This window comes from Aspergillus fumigatus, chromosome 6 (assembly GCF_000002655.1).
Source record: "Aspergillus fumigatus Af293 chromosome 6, whole genome shotgun sequence".
NCBI classification, from domain to species: Eukaryota; Fungi; Ascomycota; class Eurotiomycetes; order Eurotiales; family Aspergillaceae; genus Aspergillus; species Aspergillus fumigatus.
In genome coordinates this window covers 1,696,050-1,716,020 of record NC_007199.1, presented here as the reverse complement: position 1 = coordinate 1,716,020, position 19,971 = coordinate 1,696,050, and the positions used below count along the sequence as shown (strand labels likewise).

At 49.9% G+C, this 19,971-nt stretch overlaps 6 protein-coding genes across 6 annotated transcripts; 4 read left to right on the top strand and 2 right to left on the bottom strand.

The window, feature by feature from the left end:
* The first annotated feature begins 14 nt into the window (after positions 1-14).
* On the top strand, positions 15-3,560 carry AFUA_6G07540 (chaperonin-containing T-complex subunit CCT5). Its single transcript, XM_745552.2, has 11 exons — positions 15-219; positions 286-303; positions 366-414; positions 507-600; positions 654-737; positions 803-1,092; positions 1,154-1,802; positions 1,862-1,999; positions 2,056-2,236; positions 2,294-2,382; positions 2,437-3,560. Exons 1-11 carry the CDS (start codon positions 210-212, stop codon positions 2,479-2,481), a joined length of 1,647 nt encoding a protein of 548 aa, XP_750645.2. The 5' UTR covers positions 15-209; the 3' UTR covers positions 2,482-3,560.
* Positions 3,561-4,518: 958 nt separating this feature from the next.
* Positions 4,519-6,283, top strand: AFUA_6G07530 (bZIP transcription factor; the record flags this gene model as incomplete). The annotated part of the gene is made up of 2 exons (XM_745551.2): positions 4,519-4,915; positions 5,721-6,283. Exons 1-2 carry the CDS (start codon positions 4,636-4,638, stop codon positions 6,281-6,283), a joined length of 843 nt encoding a protein of 280 aa, XP_750644.1. The 5' UTR covers positions 4,519-4,635.
* A 1,098-nt stretch (positions 6,284-7,381) lies between these two features.
* On the bottom strand, positions 7,382-9,595 carry pil1 (Eisosome component PIL1/LSP1 family protein; the record flags this gene model as incomplete). The annotated part of the gene is made up of 4 exons (XM_077805016.1): positions 8,471-9,595; positions 8,273-8,406; positions 8,034-8,217; positions 7,382-7,983 (listed from the first exon to the last, which is right to left on the bottom strand). Exons 1-4 carry the CDS (start codon positions 8,586-8,588, stop codon positions 7,382-7,384), a joined length of 1,038 nt encoding a protein of 345 aa, XP_077661149.1. The 5' UTR covers positions 8,589-9,595.
* A 203-nt stretch (positions 9,596-9,798) lies between these two features.
* AFUA_6G07500 (ssDNA endodeoxyribonuclease RAD2) lies at positions 9,799-13,498 on the bottom strand. The gene has a single exon (XM_745549.2). It carries the CDS (start codon positions 13,198-13,200, stop codon positions 9,808-9,810), a length of 3,393 nt encoding a protein of 1,130 aa, XP_750642.1. The 5' UTR covers positions 13,201-13,498; the 3' UTR covers positions 9,799-9,807.
* Positions 13,499-13,600: 102 nt separating this feature from the next.
* On the top strand, positions 13,601-17,389 carry AFUA_6G07490 (tRNA (34-2'-O)-methyltransferase regulator RTT10). The gene is made up of 3 exons (XM_745548.2): positions 13,601-13,646; positions 13,702-16,431; positions 16,480-17,389. The coding sequence occupies exons 1-3, from the start codon at positions 13,629-13,631 to the stop codon at positions 17,212-17,214; spliced, it is 3,483 nt and encodes a 1,160-aa protein (XP_750641.1). The 5' UTR covers positions 13,601-13,628; the 3' UTR covers positions 17,215-17,389.
* A 937-nt stretch (positions 17,390-18,326) lies between these two features.
* AFUA_6G07480 (glycoside hydrolase family 5 protein) lies at positions 18,327-19,720 on the top strand (the record flags this gene model as incomplete). Its single annotated transcript, XM_745547.2, has 5 exons — positions 18,327-18,401; positions 18,568-18,720; positions 18,770-18,834; positions 18,881-18,978; positions 19,030-19,720. The coding sequence occupies 5 exons, from the start codon at positions 18,327-18,329 to the stop codon at positions 19,557-19,559; spliced, it is 921 nt and encodes a 306-aa protein (XP_750640.1). The 3' UTR covers positions 19,560-19,720.
* Between the last annotated feature and the right edge of the window lie 251 nt (positions 19,721-19,971).

Below are 19,971 nucleotides of genomic sequence, written 5' to 3'. Positions count from 1 at the left end.
CAGCTCACTTAGCCCGACTGGGACATCTCCAGAAATTCTAAAAGTGCCTTCAATATCAGTGGTCCCGGTTGTGTCCAGATCTTTGAACCTCCCCGTGCCTCATCGTTGCTTGTTCCAGGGACATCTTTTGAAATCATCTCACCTTGGTCTTAGGGTGTTCTTGTTGAAACTATAAGCTGCAAAATCCTGCCGACTGGCAGACCGTCAAAATGGCGATGCGTATGTTTCTGATACCCCTCACTGAGAATCGCCCCAAGTACTGACTCTGGCTGCCTTTTTTTATAGAACTCGATTTATCTCAAGGTTGATTTCACCTCTACTTTCGGCTTCCATACAATCTGAACTCTGACTAACAAGTGCAATAGCTTCTGTTATGAAAGATGAACAAGGTCGGCCGTTCATCGTTGTCCGAGAGTATGTTGCGGGAGCCCCCTACCATGGCTATCTTGTCTTTTGTGGAGTATGAATGATGGCGCCCAGACACTGATCCAAATCTACTTGCATAGTCAAGGAAAGAAGAAGAGACAGCACGGCACCGAGGCCGTGAAATCACACATTGTCGCTGCCAAGACCGTCGCCAACATTGTGAAGACTTCTTTGGTATGGTCCGGAGGTTCTAAGAAAATCGGAACGGCATCTAAGAAGTATTATAGGGTCCTCGCGGTTTGGACAAGATTCTGATCTCCCCAGATGGTGATATCACCGTTACCAACGATGGCGCGACTATCCTCTCCCAGGTCCGTTCTTCAACCGCTTCGGCGACCATCGATTCGGCGTGTCACTGACTTGCGACTGTCCGCAGATGGAAATCACAAACAATGTTGCCAAGCTCTTGGTAGAGCTCTCAAAGTCTCAGGATGAGGAGATCGGCGACGGTACAACCGGTGTTGTTGTCCTGGCGGCGGCTATGCTCGAGCAGGCGGCCGAGCTGATTGACAAGGGAATCCACCCCATCCGTATTGCAGACGGATATGATCAGGCTTGTGAGATTGCCGTTGCTCAGCTCGACAAGATCAGCGACGAGATCCCCTTCACCAAGGACGATACAGAGAACCTACTCAAGGTTGCGAAGACCAGTCTTGGTAGCAAAATGTAGAATCCGATTGGCACCACCTAATTACAAATAGATGATTGATAGCTGACTCTACTCTAGTGTCTCGAAATCCCACGACCAATTCGCCAAGATCGCTGTTGATGCGGTGCTTTCAGTTGCGGACCTCGAGCGCAAGGACGTCGATTTCGAACTGATTAAGGTAGACGGAAAGGTTGGCGGTGCTCTGGAAGACTCGCTCCTCGTCAAAGGTGTTATTGTGGATAAGGATTTCTCTCACCCCCAGATGCCCGACGAGGTTACAGATGCCAAGCTGGCGATCTTGACCTGCCCGTTCGAGCCTCCCAAGCCGAAGACGAAGCATAAGCTCGACATCACATCCGTTGACGAGTTTAAGAAGCTGCAAGACTACGAACGCGAGAAGTTCACAGAGATGATCCAGCACTTGAAAGACTCAGGCGCCAATCTGGTGATCTGCCAGTGGGGTTTCGACGACGAGGCAAACCATCTTCTACTCCAGAACAAGCTTCCTGCCGTCCGGTGGGTCGGTGGTCCCGAAATTGAACTCATTGCCATTGCGACAAATGGACGGATTGTCCCGCGTTTTGAGGACCTGAGCCCGGAGAAACTGGGAACCGCAGGTCGCGTGCGTGAGATGACATTCGGTACCACCCGAGAGAAGATGCTTGTCATCGAAGAGTGTGCCAACAGCCGCGCCGTTACAATTTTCGTACGGGGAAGCAACAAGATGGTTCGTAGGACTTGTGCAGTGTGGAAGACAGAGAGACATGGCTGACCCTTTTCTCTTAGATCATTGATGAAGCCAAGCGCTCGCTACACGATGCTCTCTGTGTCGTCCGAAACCTTGTCAGAGATAACCGGGTCGTGTACGGTGGTGGTGCTGCTGAAATTGCTTGCTCCCTGGCCGTGGAGGAAGCTGCTGTGAAGGTAAGTAGTCTTGGAATCCATGTTTTATTACAGCAAACTGACTCATGGAATTTTAGAGCCCCGGCATCGAACAATACGCTATGCGTGCCTTTGCGGATGCGTTGGATGCCGTGCCCTTGGCATTGGCCGAGAATTCGGGTCTGAGCCCGATCGAGACACTTGCGGCGATCAAGTCGCGCCAGGTTAAGGAGAAGAACTCCCGGTTGGGTGTCGACTGCATGTTGACCGGCAACAACGGTATGTATTTGATACTTTGATTGGCAAGAAAGGTCTATGCTTACATTCGCATAATAGATATGAAAGAGCACTTTGTCATTGATCCTCTGATTGGCAAGCGCCAGCAACTTTTGCTTGCTACTCAGCTCTGCCGCATGGTTCTTAAGGTACGAATTGGGTCCGTGTGTGATTGCTTCATGTGCTCAAACTGACGAGAACAGATCAACAACGTCATCATTGCCGGTGATGAAAACCAGGAGTTTTAGATGTCTTGATATCAAGTAGTATAATTGTCCCGGCTGGTCATGCCGCCCCGGGGGGGTAGTGTACCTATGTGATTCTATGTCTAGTGTAGAACATGGCGGATGCATAGAGAAAAATGTCTAAACGAAACGAAACTGATGACACTTATACCTAGCAATTTGTATTGTGGTATGCGTCGATCGCATCTGGTGCCCTCATTCTTGTTATAGCCGTTGACTAGAGGCCAAGCGCAGCATGAATTATACAGCCTGACAGCCAAGAAAAGATCGGCGGCTGTAGCATCGCGAGATCCCTTCACTCTCTGAGGAGCTCGCTCTGCATCTCAACTCTTGTCCGAGACGGCGGTGGCAATCACAGCCTTTTCGTAATTTCTCCAGATAGGACATGTCACGTTGTCAGTTGTGGTTCCAGAACACGTGCGTCGAGACATTATACCCAGTCCATGGATCGAACAAGCTTCGCATATCAAGCCTCGGAGTTAAGAGCTCGGGGGACTTTCGTCAAAGATGCGGTCTAGAAAGGATGAAAGTCTGAATTGACTGGCTTGGAGGAAAGCAGAATCGTGGCTGACTGGTTCCTCCCTGTCCCGCTGTGGTGGATTAGTGCCGGGGAAGATGGGGGAAGAAATAACAGGGATACAGTCAATGATAGATAGAATTCAGGACTCAGGTGAGACCTAGCCTCCGCGTTCCTAAAGCAAGCTGCTAACACTAGTAGAATAGTAGACTGCACAGTAGATAGCAATTGGCAAGAAGTGGCTCTCCATTTCTCCACATTTTACCTGGTCGTATTTGCGATTCTCACGTTCAACTTTACAGACCTTCCAACCACGTCATTGGGCAGCGCGTTTCTCAGGTTGATTATCTCCTTTTGTATCCCGCTGGATGATGGGACGGTCTGTCAAGTGGAGAACGACTGTATCTCAGACCCAATCCGAACAGTAATTGAATAATAATAAATGGAAACACAAGAGAAAGGTACGTACCTTCAGTTTTTCATAGTAGCGATATGCTGGCATTTCCGGTTGGTCTCCTGATTCTTCCCTATTGGACGACAGTTTGGGAGCTCCAACCAGGCTCCGTCAGCTCTTGAGTACTAGTAGTTAGTTACTCCGTGCTCCGTGCTAGGGAGCTATCTAGCCAAGTGTTCCATCTCGCTATCTCGGTTACACATGGAAGTGGAAGAACACCACCCTTCTGCTTTATATTCGTTCTCAACATCCCATTGACATCTAGCTTCTAAGAATCTTCCCCATCATATTTCTAGTTATTTATCCTCCTCTCCTGATCTATTTTTTTCCCCCGGTCAAATCATCTCGCCAGCGCGACTTTCCCGATTTCCGATGGGACCAGTTCACGGACGAATCAGCGTTGGCGATCACGACATTTCTCCATTCTATCAGATCATCGGCTAGCCCCAAGCAGGCTGAGACGATCCCCAAACAACGACATCTCATTCATGAAGATGCGCCATTGTGGATGATTACTCAGATTACCGACTTAGTTAACTAGTTAGTTACCTGTCTAGGGACAGGCCAGTCTTGGAGATAGACAGACAGATCCAGCACAATCCAACGAAGGACCACCTTTCTCTTCATCCGGTGTCTTACCTTGGTTACTTTCCCATCCCCATCCCAGTCGCATGCATCATCGTCATCGTCACCCATCATCCAGCCTTCTTTTCTTCTCGTTGCTCAATCCATTTGCCGTTGTGTACGAAGTACGTGGCTGCATCTTCCGCGTTATGCGCACGCAATGATCAATTGGGAAGCATTATTTTTATCCTTACAAAAAGCCGTGTGATTGCTGCATACCTAGAATCGTTCACTCACCACCGATCGTCCAATCTTCGACATCCATCATTCGTGAACTCCTTTGTCAAAGTATCCTCCCTCATCTTCCGAGCTTTCCCCTCTTCAGCTGATCTCTGGGGAGGCGCATGACAATCTTATGGGTAGACTATATCTGTCATAATCTAATCTGCTCCCTTGTTCTTTACTTCACCCAATTTGGCAAGAATTGGAGGTAAGAAAAAAAAAAAAAGAAAAAGAAAAAGAAAAAGAAGGAATCTCCAAAGGACCAAAGAAAAGAAAGAGCGTCTAAAAAAAATACCCAAAAAAAGAGGACCAGAGTTAAGAACAAATATCTTCCCAAAAGATGTCTGACGAGCAGCGTCAGCAATCTCTTGCTCGTCAACTGGCTGCTTCGAACTACGAGAGACTGGAGAACTTCAACTTCTTGCTCTCTCGACACGATCCAGCTGTGGCGAAGTCTCGACATTATTCCTTTGATGCCGATTCCGCAACTCTGGCATCGCTCCAGAACCTGAATATGGAGTACGACCAGACTGAAGGAATGGGAGGAATCTCCGTGAGTTCATACGACAGCATTGAGGACGAGCGCAGTCCCATCGATGTCAGAGGTTACCCATATCGTGGTAAGTCCTGAGCTTTTTGTATCTCTATTGTACCTACCCATCTCCTGTCTATCTTCCGCAGCCCTGTCTCGGCAGATGAGCCTGAAAGTTGCATCGGTTGCGCCATCTTCTTGTCTTTTGGTTCGTTTCCCTGTGTGATTTGCTGGTCATGCGGGTTTGCACAGAGCCGTTTCTCAACCTTGCTTGTGCCATTGATTGTTTTCCGGGGGTAAACAATCCTTCGTACCCTGACTGGATTTTGCCTTAACCCCCTGCCTACTTGATCATCAATTTGACTTTGGAGTTGCGTTTGCTCAATCGGGCTGGAGTGGATAGCTGTGTGTGCCGCTTGGGTGCTTCTCATGGAACGTACCCACGTTGAATGCGTGCCACCAACCCGGAGCCACAGACCTAGTGGGCAGTTGATAATGACACCGCTGTATCCCTCTCTTTTCTTTTTCCTCTTCGTGGATTGACCAGCTTGTTTCCCTGCTCTTTGTTCCTCGACCCCAATTGTCCAGCCTTTCTGTCGAGAGGGCCGCGGGGTCGCATCCTACTCGGCGATGATCACGCAATCCGTTGCACCAATGACACCGTCTGCACCCCAATCCCTGATGGACGCTTATCCGCGCTTTACTGTCTTCCTCCCTTGTGATCCCACGTCGATCTCAGGGTTCTGATGCCTTAATGTTGATGTCTTCCCGTCTGATATTGCTTGCCATCGTCATGTTCGGTTCCTCCTCTCGTCGTGACCAACCCTCACGCAGTTAACCTCCTCTGCTTTTTGGTCTGGTCAAGCTTTTGTACTCATACTGCATACAACTAGGGGACAAATCCGTCAACTACTCGCTGCCAGACCAGATGCTGTCGTATCCAGCTCATCCTATCTATCCGCCCATCTATAGCGGCGATGAACTCAGCCACCCCCCGGGGGCCATGACGCCGTCAGACGTCTCCTCGTCGATTTCGCCGCCCAATGGGCAGCTCGGCAACATCAAATACAGCACACCCGTCGCCGGCGAATCCATCGCTTCCGCATTAAGCCAAGAAGAAGAACTGCGCCGCGCCGCCGAAGAGGACCGCCGGCGTCGAAACACCGCCGCCAGCGCCCGGTTCCGCATGAAGAAAAAGCAGCGCGAGCAGACCCTTGAACGCACTGTCCGGGAGACGACCGAAAAAAATGCCTCGCTCGAGGCCCGCGTAGCGCAGCTGGAGATGGAGAACAGATGGTTGAAGAACCTCCTGACCGAGAAACACGAGGCCTCCGCTAGCCGCATGGCTCCGCCTCCGACAGATAGCACGGCCCTGAACAGCAAGACTAACGGGCTGGCTGGAAGCGGGCAAAAACATATCCAGCCAAAAAAGAAGGGCGTGGGAACCGATAATTAAGCACCAAAGAAAAATGTCCTTTCCTTCCTTATCGTTCACTCATCTCTTTTTCTCGAACGGAAGCATCCATGGGACTCCATTTCATTGTATCTCTCCTCTTGGTTCGGCTCGCTGCATTTCCTGTCCTCAGACTGTTCCTCTCTGTCCAACCACAGGGTGTCGCATGACGATGTAACGACCTCAATTTTTTTTCCCCCTGTGTCTCTCATCCTTCACCATCTACTTTGTGTCTCATTGGTTTCTTTTCCTTTTACAATCTAGGATCTAACTAGATTTATTGTCGGAGTTATGGATTCTTGGGCGGATTAGGCTGTAGGGAGAGAGCAGGTACATGACTCTCAGTCACGTATCCGCCATCACTGGCAAATTCAAAGGAGAGTTGAGTGTGCACATTTTGTAAAGGATCGTTGTGAATTGATCTTCACTTGAACTTACAAGGCAGACATACTTATGGCTAACTGAAACCATATGCATGTATTGGCCAGGTCAGCTACCGACAGAGATATATAACCACTCAATTACTCTTGATGCCATTTCTTACGTTGCTATCTCGAAAATCATTCATAAGGTGGAAATAATTATTGTAATATTACATGGTAAATTAGAACCTGGGATCAACTGCCAGACTGTACCACGCGTATCCGCATCAGACTTACAAATGCTGCTGCTTTTCACCACCGACCTGAAAAGTCGGTCCTGTTCAGTGAAGTTGTATTAGAGCCCAACCATGCCATCGCGATCGGGTCGGAGTGGAAAGCACAGCATCTGAACACCAACAAGCGATGGGATAAAAGATGAGCGCCTTCCAGAGTTAAATATTAAGGAGTAGGAGGGAACCTCGTAGGTAGTAGATAAAAAAATGTGAAAATAAGACATTAACAACCGAGGACAGAAATCCCAGCGAGACAAATCGTCCCCAAGCGAGCTGCGAACTGGAGTATATGGAGAAGAAAGAAAAACAAATTCAAGGACGAAAGCAAGGGGATTATACTACAGAGACCAAGAGCAGAGGTGATAGACAACCAGGTTTGGTTTCGCCACTAGAAGCGCCGTTAGCTTCTGCTTTACTTTTTGATACACAGTCTCATCTCCGCCTCTTTAGGCCGCAGCGACCGCCTCTCTCGTCTCTTCTCGACCCCGGGTCTCGCCGTCCACGGTGCTGGCGGCCTCCTCGCCGTCTTCCCCGTAGCTTGGGTGCTGACCGGCGGGGACCCAGGAGTCCCGATCACCTCTCATGGGCTGGTCCTGCTCGGACAGGTCGAGACCCTCGCGGTTCTTCTCGCGGGCTCGCTGGGACAGCGAGCGGGATCGCGTCGACAGGCTGGGCTTAACGGCCGCCTTGGACTGGACCCAGTTGGTGAGGGCCTCTTCGCAGTCCTGGATGATGGCTTTGCTAGCCTCATAGCCGTCATAAGCCTGGCGAGTCTCGCCCGGAGTTACGGGGGTGTCGTCAACGAGGTCCAAGAGATGCTTGCCGTATCCGGCGATGATAGCGACCTTTTCGCAGTGTTCGCGAAGCGCATCGAACTGGTACTGGAAGGCTGCCTTGAGCTTCTCTCGGGTGATGTTGGAGAGTTGCGCCTCAGCAACTAGGGATTCGGCCTCCGCGCGAACCAGCTCCTGCTCGAGGACGACGATGCGAGGAGAGTTAGGGTCCTTGTACTTGAGCTTGGCGATCTCATCGGTGATCTTCTGCTTGCCTATTGAAACGTTAATATAGGATTCTTTGGGATCTAAAGACCCGACTTACGATCCCGGCTGGGCTGAACGGAAGCTTCAATGTTTCGAATGCTCTTGATGGTGACACGGTACTGATCATAACGATCGACAAAGAGATCTTCCAGCTCTCCAATCTCGTAGAGGAGGACACCAAGCTTGTCTGTCACATCAGAGACATCTTCATCGCAGTTTTCACCCCAGATGGAGAGTTGTTGCTAGGGTGCCAGAGTCAGCAATTGTGAAGGCATGTGTTAAGGACCAGCAACATACAGCAGCTTCCATACGCTCTCGAGCAACCATTTCCATGCTACGCATGACGTTCTTCTCCATCTTAACTAGCTGAGACAGCTTCCTGGCGAGATCAGGTCCAAAGGCACCGGCGGCATTCTTGCGAAAGGCATGGCCTATCACCACAACTGTTAGTGAAACTATTACTTCCAGGAATTCTGACTGTATGAATCAACGCACCCAGTCCACCTTTCCCAAGCCATCTGTTGGTCTTGGTAGAAGACAATGGCGGAGGTGGGTTCTCAATCTGCGACGCCGTGGGAACGCGCGACTGGCGCATAGAGTACGTGCGATGCATGGTGGATGATACTTTTTTGATAACGAGAGATTGACAAGGTAGAAGGAGTGGAACAAAATGAGGATATACAGCGAGGAGGGGTAATGAAGTAGAGGTGAGTTCAAAACCGAGCGGAGCGATTCACTTCAAAAAGGTTTCCTTTTGCGCACGAATGACGTGATATGTAAAGGCACAGCGGGATGCCACGGAAAGGAGGACAATTTCAATGGAAAGGGGGATGACAACCGGATCAAGAAGAGCGTAGGTGACGAAAGTGAAGAGAGTAAGTTTAAGAGGGACAGGGAGAGGTAGTAGTGGTCGGATGATTCTCTATTAGATTGTGGGGACTGAAATGTCTTCGTCTTTTTATCCTCTTGTCTCCAGCGAGATGGATCCCTCCAAGTTCGATAAGGTAAATCGAGATTTGATCATGGGGAGGCGATGAGCAGCTTGTGTGCTGCAGGAGGAGCTTAGGAGCTTTGGCTGTGAAGGACGAGAAGTGACGTCGCAATCGAAGGCCGCTAAACCCAATTCGGCACTCATATGAGAGCTGCCCCAAGTAACCTGAGAGGCTAGCTAGTGCTCGGTCCAAGGGTGAAGGGATCACCATGACGAGCCTTACTGGACAGATTTTTCACTACCTAAAGTGACGAATCAGCATGTTAAGGGCATTGTAACTACCTATCTCATATGCTAATTTGTAGATACATTGAACACCGCCGCTCACGCAGTCATACATACTTGTGAAGTGTGCCTTGGGGAGCGATTGACAACTGCAGAAAATCAGCGACGTCATCGATAAGAGAAGCCAGTAATTGCTGATGTCATCGACAGGGCCAAAAAAAGGGCAAGTGGCAGTACAAACGGAGATCGTCCCAGCGCAACCATGTCATGACCATCTAGTAACTATAGTCAAATGATGACGATGATGATATTGTTCCTCATCTTTTCATCTGGTTCAGGGACATTTTGTAGAAGAGGTTTATGCATGCCTTAGTAGTAAACGATAACTACGAGATCTATCAGGCACAGTAGATCAGATATTTACATATACTATTACGTTACATTCATTTGATTTTTGAGACAAATCCAATGATACAGACTGATGCCTCGGGTGATCGACCCGCCGCATTTGGATCGCTCAAATCCCTCAGGATCCTTGGCGGCGTTGATCCACCGCTCTGCAACTTCATGACGAACAGTGGGTCTGCTGGACCACCGGGGCAGCAGGCAGCCATATCTAGTTGTTCGTTGACCGTCGCGTCTTTTGTTTCTTCGACGCCATACTCACACCGTCAGCATCAGCAGAAGATGTGATGGTATCTGTAGCCTGTGCTCTCTTCCTTCCCTTGGCTTTCTTTTGGCTGTGCCTGGAGGCTGTTTGGTCATCTGTAGAACCATCTGCACCAGCATCCGTCTCTCCCGTAGACGTAGACTGATGGGTTTTCGCTCCGGCTTGCTGCCGTAGACGGCTGAATGCTTTCTCCATTCTGCTTTGGCCCCCCGAACGCACGCGAGGCGCGAATGCACCGGCTCCTTGAGGGCCACTGAAAAAGTTAGTGATGTTGGATTGAGTGCCCTCCTGTTCTCTGCGATTCATGTCGCGGATAACCGGTAGAAGAACCTCGTCCGTGCGTTCCTGGCTCCACCCAATCGTGGTCATGAGGAAATTTCGCAGCCCATGTAGGTCGGGAACGCCCCATTGAAACGGAGATGGATCGGAATCGACCTCGGGCTCGAGGTACGCCTTATCTACTTGCGGATTGGGAAAAGTAGGAGGGATAAAGATCTTGGTCGCTGTCTTTCTGAACTTTTTGTAGAAAGCTGCGTGCGTCTCAGGGACGTACATCCCCGTCTGAATTTGTGTCCACCAGTCACGAAACTCTTCTAGGCTGGAAAATTCCGTGAGAATTTCCAACGCGGTCACCGGCCCGATGCCACTGATCCCTTCTGTGTAATCGCTACCGAGGAGGTGCGCGAGACTTATGAGCTTTCGTCGATGAAGCGCATATTCCTTTTCCATGTCTGAGGTGAGATAGCACTCGACGAACTTGCCTTGGTTGAACATATTCTTGTAAACGCGAGTGCCGCCAAAGAGGAAAATGTCGCTGTCGTCGGTGATGATCCCGTCGACCAGACCTAATGAGACCAGTTCGGCGCATTGAGCTTCAGCTTCCATAGGCGCTATTATATAAGGCAAGCCAAAAAGGCTCAAGAGCTGCTGACACTCGGTGATCATCACCTGCGTCACCTCATCCGCATCTCTACGGTCCTTTTTCTGCTGGGATCGCAACTGCCTGAGCTCCTGCTCGTAGTCAAATGTGCTGCTTTGTTGCACATTGTTGTTCAGAGTGGCAGCGAATCGAACGTGCTCTTCGCCTTCAGCCGCAAGTTGTCGCATCAACTCTTCGTCTTCTGGGTCGGAAAAGTCATCGTCATCCTCGACAACCACATGTGCTTGATCACTCTCGTCAAAGATTTGAGGCTGGTTTCTGGTCACCGTGACCTCTGTCGGTTTTGTTTCTGTCTGTATGGTAACATCTTCGAACTCGGGCTCAGGGGATGGAGAGGCATGTGCAACATTTTTCTTGGTCTCGGTCAATGGGGTTTTGCCGCCTGTAGCTCTCTGTTCACATGTCACTTCCTCTACTGCCTTGTCTTTACCGGAGACCTTTGGTACTGCAATATCGTCCAAGTGTACTTGCGCGTTTTCTGGACGTGAAAGTACTGCAGCATCTGGTTTCTCCGCCTTCGGTTCTGCTTCTAGGTCGATAACCTCCTCTGGTCCTGGTATCTTATCGACATCTATCACATCCGGAGATCGATGTTCTTTCAGGAACAGATGGTCTGGGTTCATCGCTCTATCCCGATAAGCTTCCAATGAGGTATTGTCAATCTTATCGGCGACAAATTCTTCATTCAGCTGCTCCCCCGAGAACCAAGGGGGCAGCGGCAAGCTTTCCTCCTTCTTCGCGGACTCTTTTTCAAACCCAACCCCTTCCTCATCAAGCTCCTCATGTGGAGGATTTTCCGCCTTGGAAGGGTTCAATCTGATAGATTCAAAAGGAAGTGGTCCCTCGAACGGATGGTCCATGACCGGGCGGGGAACTGAATTGTATGGCTTCCTTTCCTTCCTGCGAGACCGTGCCAATGCAGCGGCAAAGTCCATCTCGTCATCGTCACTCTCTGCAAGACCAGGCGAAGTCTCCTTTGGCGGCGCAGCGGGCACGTCGTTGCGGTTAAGTGGGATATCTGGCATGTCTTCAATACGAGAAGCGGAGGGCTCCAGAGACATTGCGATTGCTCTTTGGAGATCTTCATCTTCGCTGTCGACAGTGCCGCCAGGAAAGTCATCAATGTGGAGGCGCTGATGAGGCAGTGCACCTGCTAGGTCACCGTCTTGAACAAAGAGGGAGTTATCCTCAGTCTCCTGGAACAACGAATCGCGCCTTCTGGAAACACTGGTCACCGGCTTCTCAATCGGTTCGTTGAATGCGTCTTTTTGAGGGAAATTAAGCTTGGGAAGTCGGTTGAGACCTTCAATAGGAACGTCCTCAAATGCACCATCATCCCCATCTGAAGCTTCTTCGTGGTCATAAGTCACATCTTTCTGGCCGTATCGGTCCACATCAATAGGTCTATCGGCATGACCTTCACCTTTGTTGCCTACAACACCGAGCACCCAGCCGCCCTCAACTGCGTTGTCTTTGACCAGCACGTATTCTCTTCCTCGTTCGCCGGCGATTCGCTGCCCTGAGTTATAGAAGGCTTCTTCACCGTTCATCCCGTTCAAATTCATCAACCGCTGCGTGAGATCGTTCCTTTCCTTGACACGCTCAATCTGAAATTTCGAGAACGCCATGCGGTCTGGGAACATGTTGTCTAATTGTTCCTTGGAGTAGCCCATACGTAGGCGACTTCTAAGTCTGGCAGCATTCAAGATATTGTACCGATCAGTAGCAGGTAAACTGAGGAAGAAGGGGCTGTCAAAGTCGATCTTGGAAAAGTCGTAGAGGTTGATATCCTCCCCCTGGTGGAACTGTCTCGCATATTCTTCCAGCTCAGCGCGAGACATAATGCGAGGGTCGTTTGGAGCTCCCATGTCCTCCAACGAAACGTGCAAGTCTGGAAGATGGTACGCATCCGTCTTCCTGAACGCTCGGCCCTGCCGCTTCTCTTTCTCTGTCAGGTAGGTCTCCTCAACATAAACCGGGTTGTCCGGCACCTCCTCTTCATCCTGTCTCGAAGCTCCCTTTTTCTGCCTGGCTGCTTCCTCTTCTGCGGATCGCTGCATCTGCACTGCAAGCAGCTTCCCAGCCGTTCTCACTGCATCTTCTCTGCGGCCTTCACGGCGCTTCTTTCGACCGGCAATCGTCTGCCGTTTCAGGACAGGAGCTCCACCATCAAAAACAAACACCGGTTTTATTCCGAAATACAGAAGCTTGCATATTCGACGGAAGAAACCAACAATATGGGAATTACGTAGAGCATTACCCTCCTTGTCTCGTACGGCTTTGAGGAACTGATATATCCAGATTGACGCGTCGACCGCGAGACGTTTTTTATTAAGCGTCTCGAGCTTGATAGGTCGAGCGCATGGCTGGACAACTGTCCACAAGCCCGTAACACCCATGCTGACAAGACAGCTGAAGCGATACTATTGCCAAGAAATATCTGGCATAAAAGGCAACATAGCTGATGTAGAAGTTGCAGAGAACGGTTACATTATAAGCAGCCAGTTAAACAAGCGCACTCAGCAAGTCGAAAACCCGACAACGTCGCAACAGCTAAAGATACTGCAGTCCGTATCGACAGCTTACACGTCGCCACCTGATGAAGCTTCGAGGATCGCGGTGTCACGTGAATAGTTAACCCGCTTCAGGAATAGGATACCGATAAGCAAGCCTTACATAATCACCTCACTTGCGATAAGAAATTCTAGAATTTTGAATTGGAAATGGTCTCCGCGCGGGGAAAGTCGCCAAGTGAAAGAATTGATCAATGCGTGATTCCTGAATTAGATTTTGTGGCAGATAAGACTGATGTCTTTCTGTGGCATCAATGCATTCCTCGCTCGAGGTTAGTGGAATATCAGGTTTTGCCGTTGACATCGTAGTACTGACCAGCAACACAGCACACTGATGCCTGCCTCCCCGTAACTGCGCTAAAAGCGCTGGTTTTGGGAGACGCGAGGCTCATTGTTCAAGGCCAAGGGCCTTATTGTCAAGTGGTCAAAGAGCAGAGTGGGCAGCTACTGGCAAAGCTTAAAATCTTCAGGAGAAATAATGTCCATGGATACATTCTCCTGACTCAACGTCGGTACGAAGCTGAGAAACCATACACTCGACTCGTGGTCTGGGGCGGAAGCTCCTTAAGAGTCATTGACTTGTCCCTGGCTAGAAGTGATGCTTCTGGAGATGTGGAAGTTTCTCTGCAAGCCGTAACTGCGGAATACTTGGCCCCAGACTGGATTCTTGCGGGATGTTCACCCGACCAGAGCAGCAGAACAGACCGAGCTTATGTGGTCACGGCTCATAACGCCATACTCAGTCTACATGTGGTAGAGAATTCTCATTCTGTCAACACGATTTACCTACAGCAACTGGTTACGGGGGTTAAGTCCATTCTTTTCTCCGCTGACACTATAGCGCTGTCGTCTTCTCACATTCTAATTGCTGCGGGAACCGTCTTTGGGGAGATCATAGTCTGGTCTTGTTTTGTAGACGACGATGAGAGTCAACCCTTGACGCTCAATGCAGTTGACTCCATCCATCACTTTTTCACTGGCCACGAAGGTTCTATTTTTGGGGTTCGGATGTCACCTCCTATCAGCTCCTTACCGGGAGGCCAACCAGGAAGGCTTTTGGCTAGCTGTAGTGATGATAGAACTGTCAGGGTATGGGATATCACGGACTGTGAACATGCATCCCGTCAAGACCCTTCTGCCTACTCGACAGATGGCTTCGAGCTACGGACCACGGGGTTTGGTGCCGTTGCAACAACTGATGATAAATCTGGTTCGGAATCATGTGTTGCAAAGGCATTCGGGCATTCAGCACGGATTTGGGGTGTTCATTTCGTGCCCACCGCGGTGGAGAATCAGAGCCAACTGACCATTGTGTCTCGTGGTGAGGATGCTAAGTGTATTCTGTGGGACCTGAGTTGGAATCTGTCGCCAACACATAAGACCGAGTTCAAATTGACTCAGTCATCGTCTCCTCATCTCCACAACGGCAAACACATATGGTCACTCGACTTGTGCAGCTCCGGGACACAAACCACGATTTACACTGGAGGTGCAGACAGCTCTGTCAGGAGCTTCAAAATAGACGTAGATGATACGGCGTCGATCTCTTTACCAAATAGGGATAATCGCATTATGTTTTCAAGCGATCCTCAAAACACAGTTCTTGCAAGAGAAAGGTCGTTCAAAGCTTTCGCATTTATCTCACCGGAGTTGTTCGTTGCAACTACTTTCCAAGGTGAGATCCAGCTTTGTTCGATACGAACAGACAGTGGTAAAGGGCAATTCATCTTCAAGGAGACTCTGCATGTTGAGGACGATCTCCAGTCTTTTTCAGTAGTTTCCAGTCTACCACAGAAGGGAGTGGCGCTACTTGGCAATGCACGCGGTTTGATTCGGCTCTATACTCACGGTACTGGGTTGTTGAACCAGATTGTACAAGCGGATGGCAGGCCGCTTCAATTGTACTTCCTTGGGTACGATACTAACACGTCAGAAGCTCCGGCGACTCTCACGTTCGCCATATCCTACGCAACACTTAGGAAAGCAGATCTCTTTCAGGTCACCATGCAAGCCAATACCGAGCCTAAAGTTGTCAAAACAGAATTGTCCTTACCTCATGGTATGGAAGTATCCTGCGCTTCCTACATCTCTAGCCAGTATCTGGCCTTGGGAATTAAAAGTGGCGCACTCATAGTTTACAGACTTGCAGAAACTGGTGCGTCTCTACAGCCGATCATTTGCGCTCTGAGAGTCCATGGTCGAGAGGGCGTTAATCAGATCACCCAGTTCTCATCTTTGTTTGAAGAGGCGGAAATCTCATCAGACTACTTCATGACCTGTGGTCGAGATGGCGATTACTGCATCCATCAGCTGGAGGCGATGGGAGGGGCGGACGTTCGCCTCCGTACAATCCATCGTTCCTCTCCTGCCGTTCACTTGAACGTTGAGGGAATCTACGTCGACCGAAAATCACGAGACTTTATGCTTTATGGATTCCAGAGCACTGAATTCATCCTTTGGAATGAAACGACTCACACTGCGGTAGCCCGAGTCGACTGCGGCGGAGCACGTCGGATTTGGGCATTCTACCCGAGCCATGAGACTCCTGGGGCAGGGATACTCCTTTGGAGTCAATCGGGGTTCAATGCTCTTCGGATACAGGCCGGAATCAACCGTACCTTACGTGCCGGCGGCCACGGCAGAGAAATCAAGTCGATGGAGGTATCTCGTTCGGCGCTCGAGCGGGAGACTCTCATCGCAACTGGAGCAGAAGATACTCATGTACGCATTTTTGCGCCTGTTGAACAGCGCAACGAGACTCCATGGGGCTCATTCAGATGCCTGCGTGTTCTTAGAGACCATACCGCTGGAGTGCAGCAAGTTACCTGGTCAACAGACGGAAAAACTCTTTTCTCTAGCGCCGGGTTCGAGGAGCTGTTTGTCTGGAAGGTCCGGCAGATTCCCTCCTTTGGTCTGGCAACAGTTCTTGCAGCCTCTAGTCCCAAGGATGACCCGACGTCTGAGCTGCGAGTGACGAGCTTCGATGTGCTGGATGTGGAGGAAGACGCTAATGGTGGTTTTCTTATTTGCCTGACATTGTCAAACTCCACGATCAAGGTAAGCTTCTTCTCTGGTGCCCTTACCCAATTTCTGCTAACATTATAGATTTTCCATTATTCCTCGTTGATTGATGGGGGTCGCTTTACCCTCCTGGCACGAGGCGCCTATACAAGCAATTGCCTCACGCAGGTACAGTTTCTCGTAGAGGGTTCTTCACTTGGGCTCATTACTGCGTCCACGGACGGACACTTTACATTGTGGCACTTGGACCCTGTTCTAGAGCCTTACTACTCGATATCGGCGTCGACTTTGCGCTTGAAGCAGCCATTGGAGACGCTATCTATTTCTCCACCAAACATTGCATGCGAGAATCGGTACCAAATTCACTCGAACAGCATCAAATCCATGGAAATGGCCCGTGTATCTGCGAAAACGTTGCTGATTGTCGCTGGAGGGGATGACAATGCGCTCACGCTTTCTCTACTCTCCGTAGACTTCGCTGACGCAGATGCAGGCAGTCATGTGTGCACGATCACGATTCCAGACGCACATGCCGCCTCCGTCACCACTGTCAAGATACTTGAACAACGGCAGTCAGACAGCCAGGGGAAAGCGCAAATTGTTTTGGCCTCCTCGGGCAACGACCACCGGGTCAAGGTCTGGGGTGCGGAGGTGGATGCCACGCAGAGAGGACCAGATTCCATTCGAGTCAAGAATCTAGTTGATCAGTACAGCGCGGTGGCTGATATATCGTCTCTGGACTTGATGCATGACGAGTCAGGGACGAAGTTGCTGGTGTGTGGCGTCGGGATGGAGCTGTTGAGCGTGCAGCTGTACTAGCAACACCTCAGCACCGCCTCGGCGTTCCATAAGGTTACAACGTAATGGCTGATTTGTATGGAACCCAGCTTTTGACGTTTGTATTGTTTAGAAGTATAGCGGAAATTACTGCTGCTTGTACATATACCTGAGAGCGGGCCAGTTCTCACTGTGCCGATGTCCATACACCTCCTCCGCATAGAATCAAACTGTCCTCATTGATACAACAGAGATCCTGTTCAACAAAAATATCCTCTCTAATTTCTGAGATTCTGTTTCTTCTCCGCTTGCGCTCGGAGCATAATAAATTGTCCGCAGTTACTCCACTGTCTTGTTGGTTTGAGCGTTATTTATATTGCTAAATCCGGACCAATGGTGGAATGGGGCCCATCGCACGCACGATTCGGGTCACACCAAGAACCTACAAGTTTACACATTTATTCAAGGCTGCCGGTCATCAGCTTCTGTACATCAGAAAGTCAATCCCTTTCCCAAAATGCCACGGGCATGATTGAGATGATGTCCCGTTTGCCCTCCATCTGCCCGGAACAATCGACACGACGATCACTTCCGAATGTCTCCTTCTCCTCAAAGGAATCAATCTCCGCCTCGTTTCAAAGTCGCCAAGACGGTACTTGAATCGTGGGATTATCTTAGACAAGGTTCCGTATGGGGTTGCTGGATCCACTACGCTGCAGCAGCCATGTACGCTCTACTCTTTAGTTCCAGGCTTTCGGCATCATTCTCCCATCTCTAACTTCGATTTCTGCCCTCGCTTGTCAGGTTCCGGCCGATCAATACTCAATTCGCAGTCTGCAACGCTTCAATATGCTGCTAGCAGGAGTTGTGATTTGAAGCTTTGCAGTTTATGTATCGGTCCGACAACCCGATAATCGACTGATGAAGGACCATTAGTCTCATCCTGACACCGTGGAGAATCCTCGGGGGTATGGCCCGCGATCCAAACAGACAGGTCGTGCAGAGATGTGTCAGAGCTTAGTCCGGCTATCCTGGCTTGGTCTGCCAGACAATATATAGCAAGTCTTGTTCCCCTTGTTCGAATGTCGGCAACCAAGTTACGCTTGAGTCGTTCCTTATCTTTGGTCTCTAAAGAACATTCCCTTCTGGTCACCATGAAATTCGGTAGCATTGTGCTCATTGCTGCTGCGGCAGGCTTCGCGGTGGCTGCTCCTGCAAAGAGAGCTTCGGTATTTTAATGTTGGTTCCCTGTGGTAAAGTTGGATTAAAAGGACACTAACATACTGCAGGGTTCGGAAGCAATGAGTCTGGAGCAGAGTTTGGCGAAAATACCATTCCTGGCTCTTATGTATGTTGTGCATCTGAGAGAAGTATACTGCTGCTGACAACATCAAGGGGAAAGAATTCATCTTCCCGGACCCTTCTACAATCAGCACATTGATCGGGAAGGGCATGAACATCTTCCGGATTCAATTCCTCATGGAGAGACTGGTGCCAAGCTCTATGACAGGCTCCTATAATGAGGAGTACCTTGCCAATCTGACATCGGTGGGTTTGAGCAGCAGCATGTTGGACTGTATGAGGCTGACTCGACCAGGTTGTGGACGCTGTCACCAAGGCAGGATCTTATGCTATTTTGGACCCACACAACTTTGGCAGATAGTGAGTAATGCCCGGCATACTGTGGACTTGTTCTAACGCCACTCAGCAATGGTCAGATTATCTCCAGCACCGACGACTTCAAGACCTTCTGGCAGAATCTGGCTGGAAAGTTCAAGTCCAACAATCTCGTCATCTTTGATACTAGTATGGCTAACTCATTTGGTTCTGATGAGCTTCACTGACCCCGGATGTTAGACAATGAGTATCACGACATGGACCAGACACTGGTACTGAACCTCAACCAGGCCGCTATCAACGGTATCCGCGCTGCAGGAGCCACCTCGCAATACATCTTTGTGGAGGGCAACTCCTGGACCGGCGCCTGGACCTGGGCCGACGTCAATGACAACCTGAAGGCTCTGACCGACCCCCATGATAAGATCGTCTACGAGATGCACCAGTATCTCGACTCGGATGGATCCGGCACCGCGGAGAGCTGCGTGTCTACCACGATTGGTAAGGAGCGGGTTTCTGCCGCAACAAAGTGGCTCAAGGATAACGGCAAGGTTGGCATCATTGGTGAGTTCGCTGGTGGCGTCAATGATCAGTGCCGGACCGCTATTTCAGGAATGCTGGAGTACTTGGCTCAGAACACAGACGTGTGGAAGGGAGCTCTCTGGTGGGCGGCTGGCCCCTGGTGGGGAAACTATATGTTCAACATGGAGCCTCCGAGCGGTGCAGCTTATGTGGGCATGTTGGACATCTTGGAGCCCTACCTGGGTTGAGAGAATTGAATAGGGACGTGCATTCAGTCAGGATGGTTGCTGGGCGTGAGTTGAGCAATCGAGCATTGTACATACGTAGTACTGAAAGAGAGATCCAATGGCACATGGATCGCTTCGATACCAATGATTACAAATCTAGATTTGTTAGTCGCCCGTTCGCTAATATCCCTCGGATAGTTACTGATTGCCTGATATCACTCGTATATTATCGTTATCGAAGATAGAAACCAACTTTGTGGCATGCCCTATGTCCACTATGTATCTAGGCCCACAGTACTACACTAGCCGTCTTCACAGCCACTACCTTAAATGCATCGATTTTTCCTGTGATGGAATAGCTCTAGGCTAAATCAAGACACTGTCTGAGTTTAATCTTCAGAAGCTGTCGAACTCGATGCCGCTAGTCCCAGGA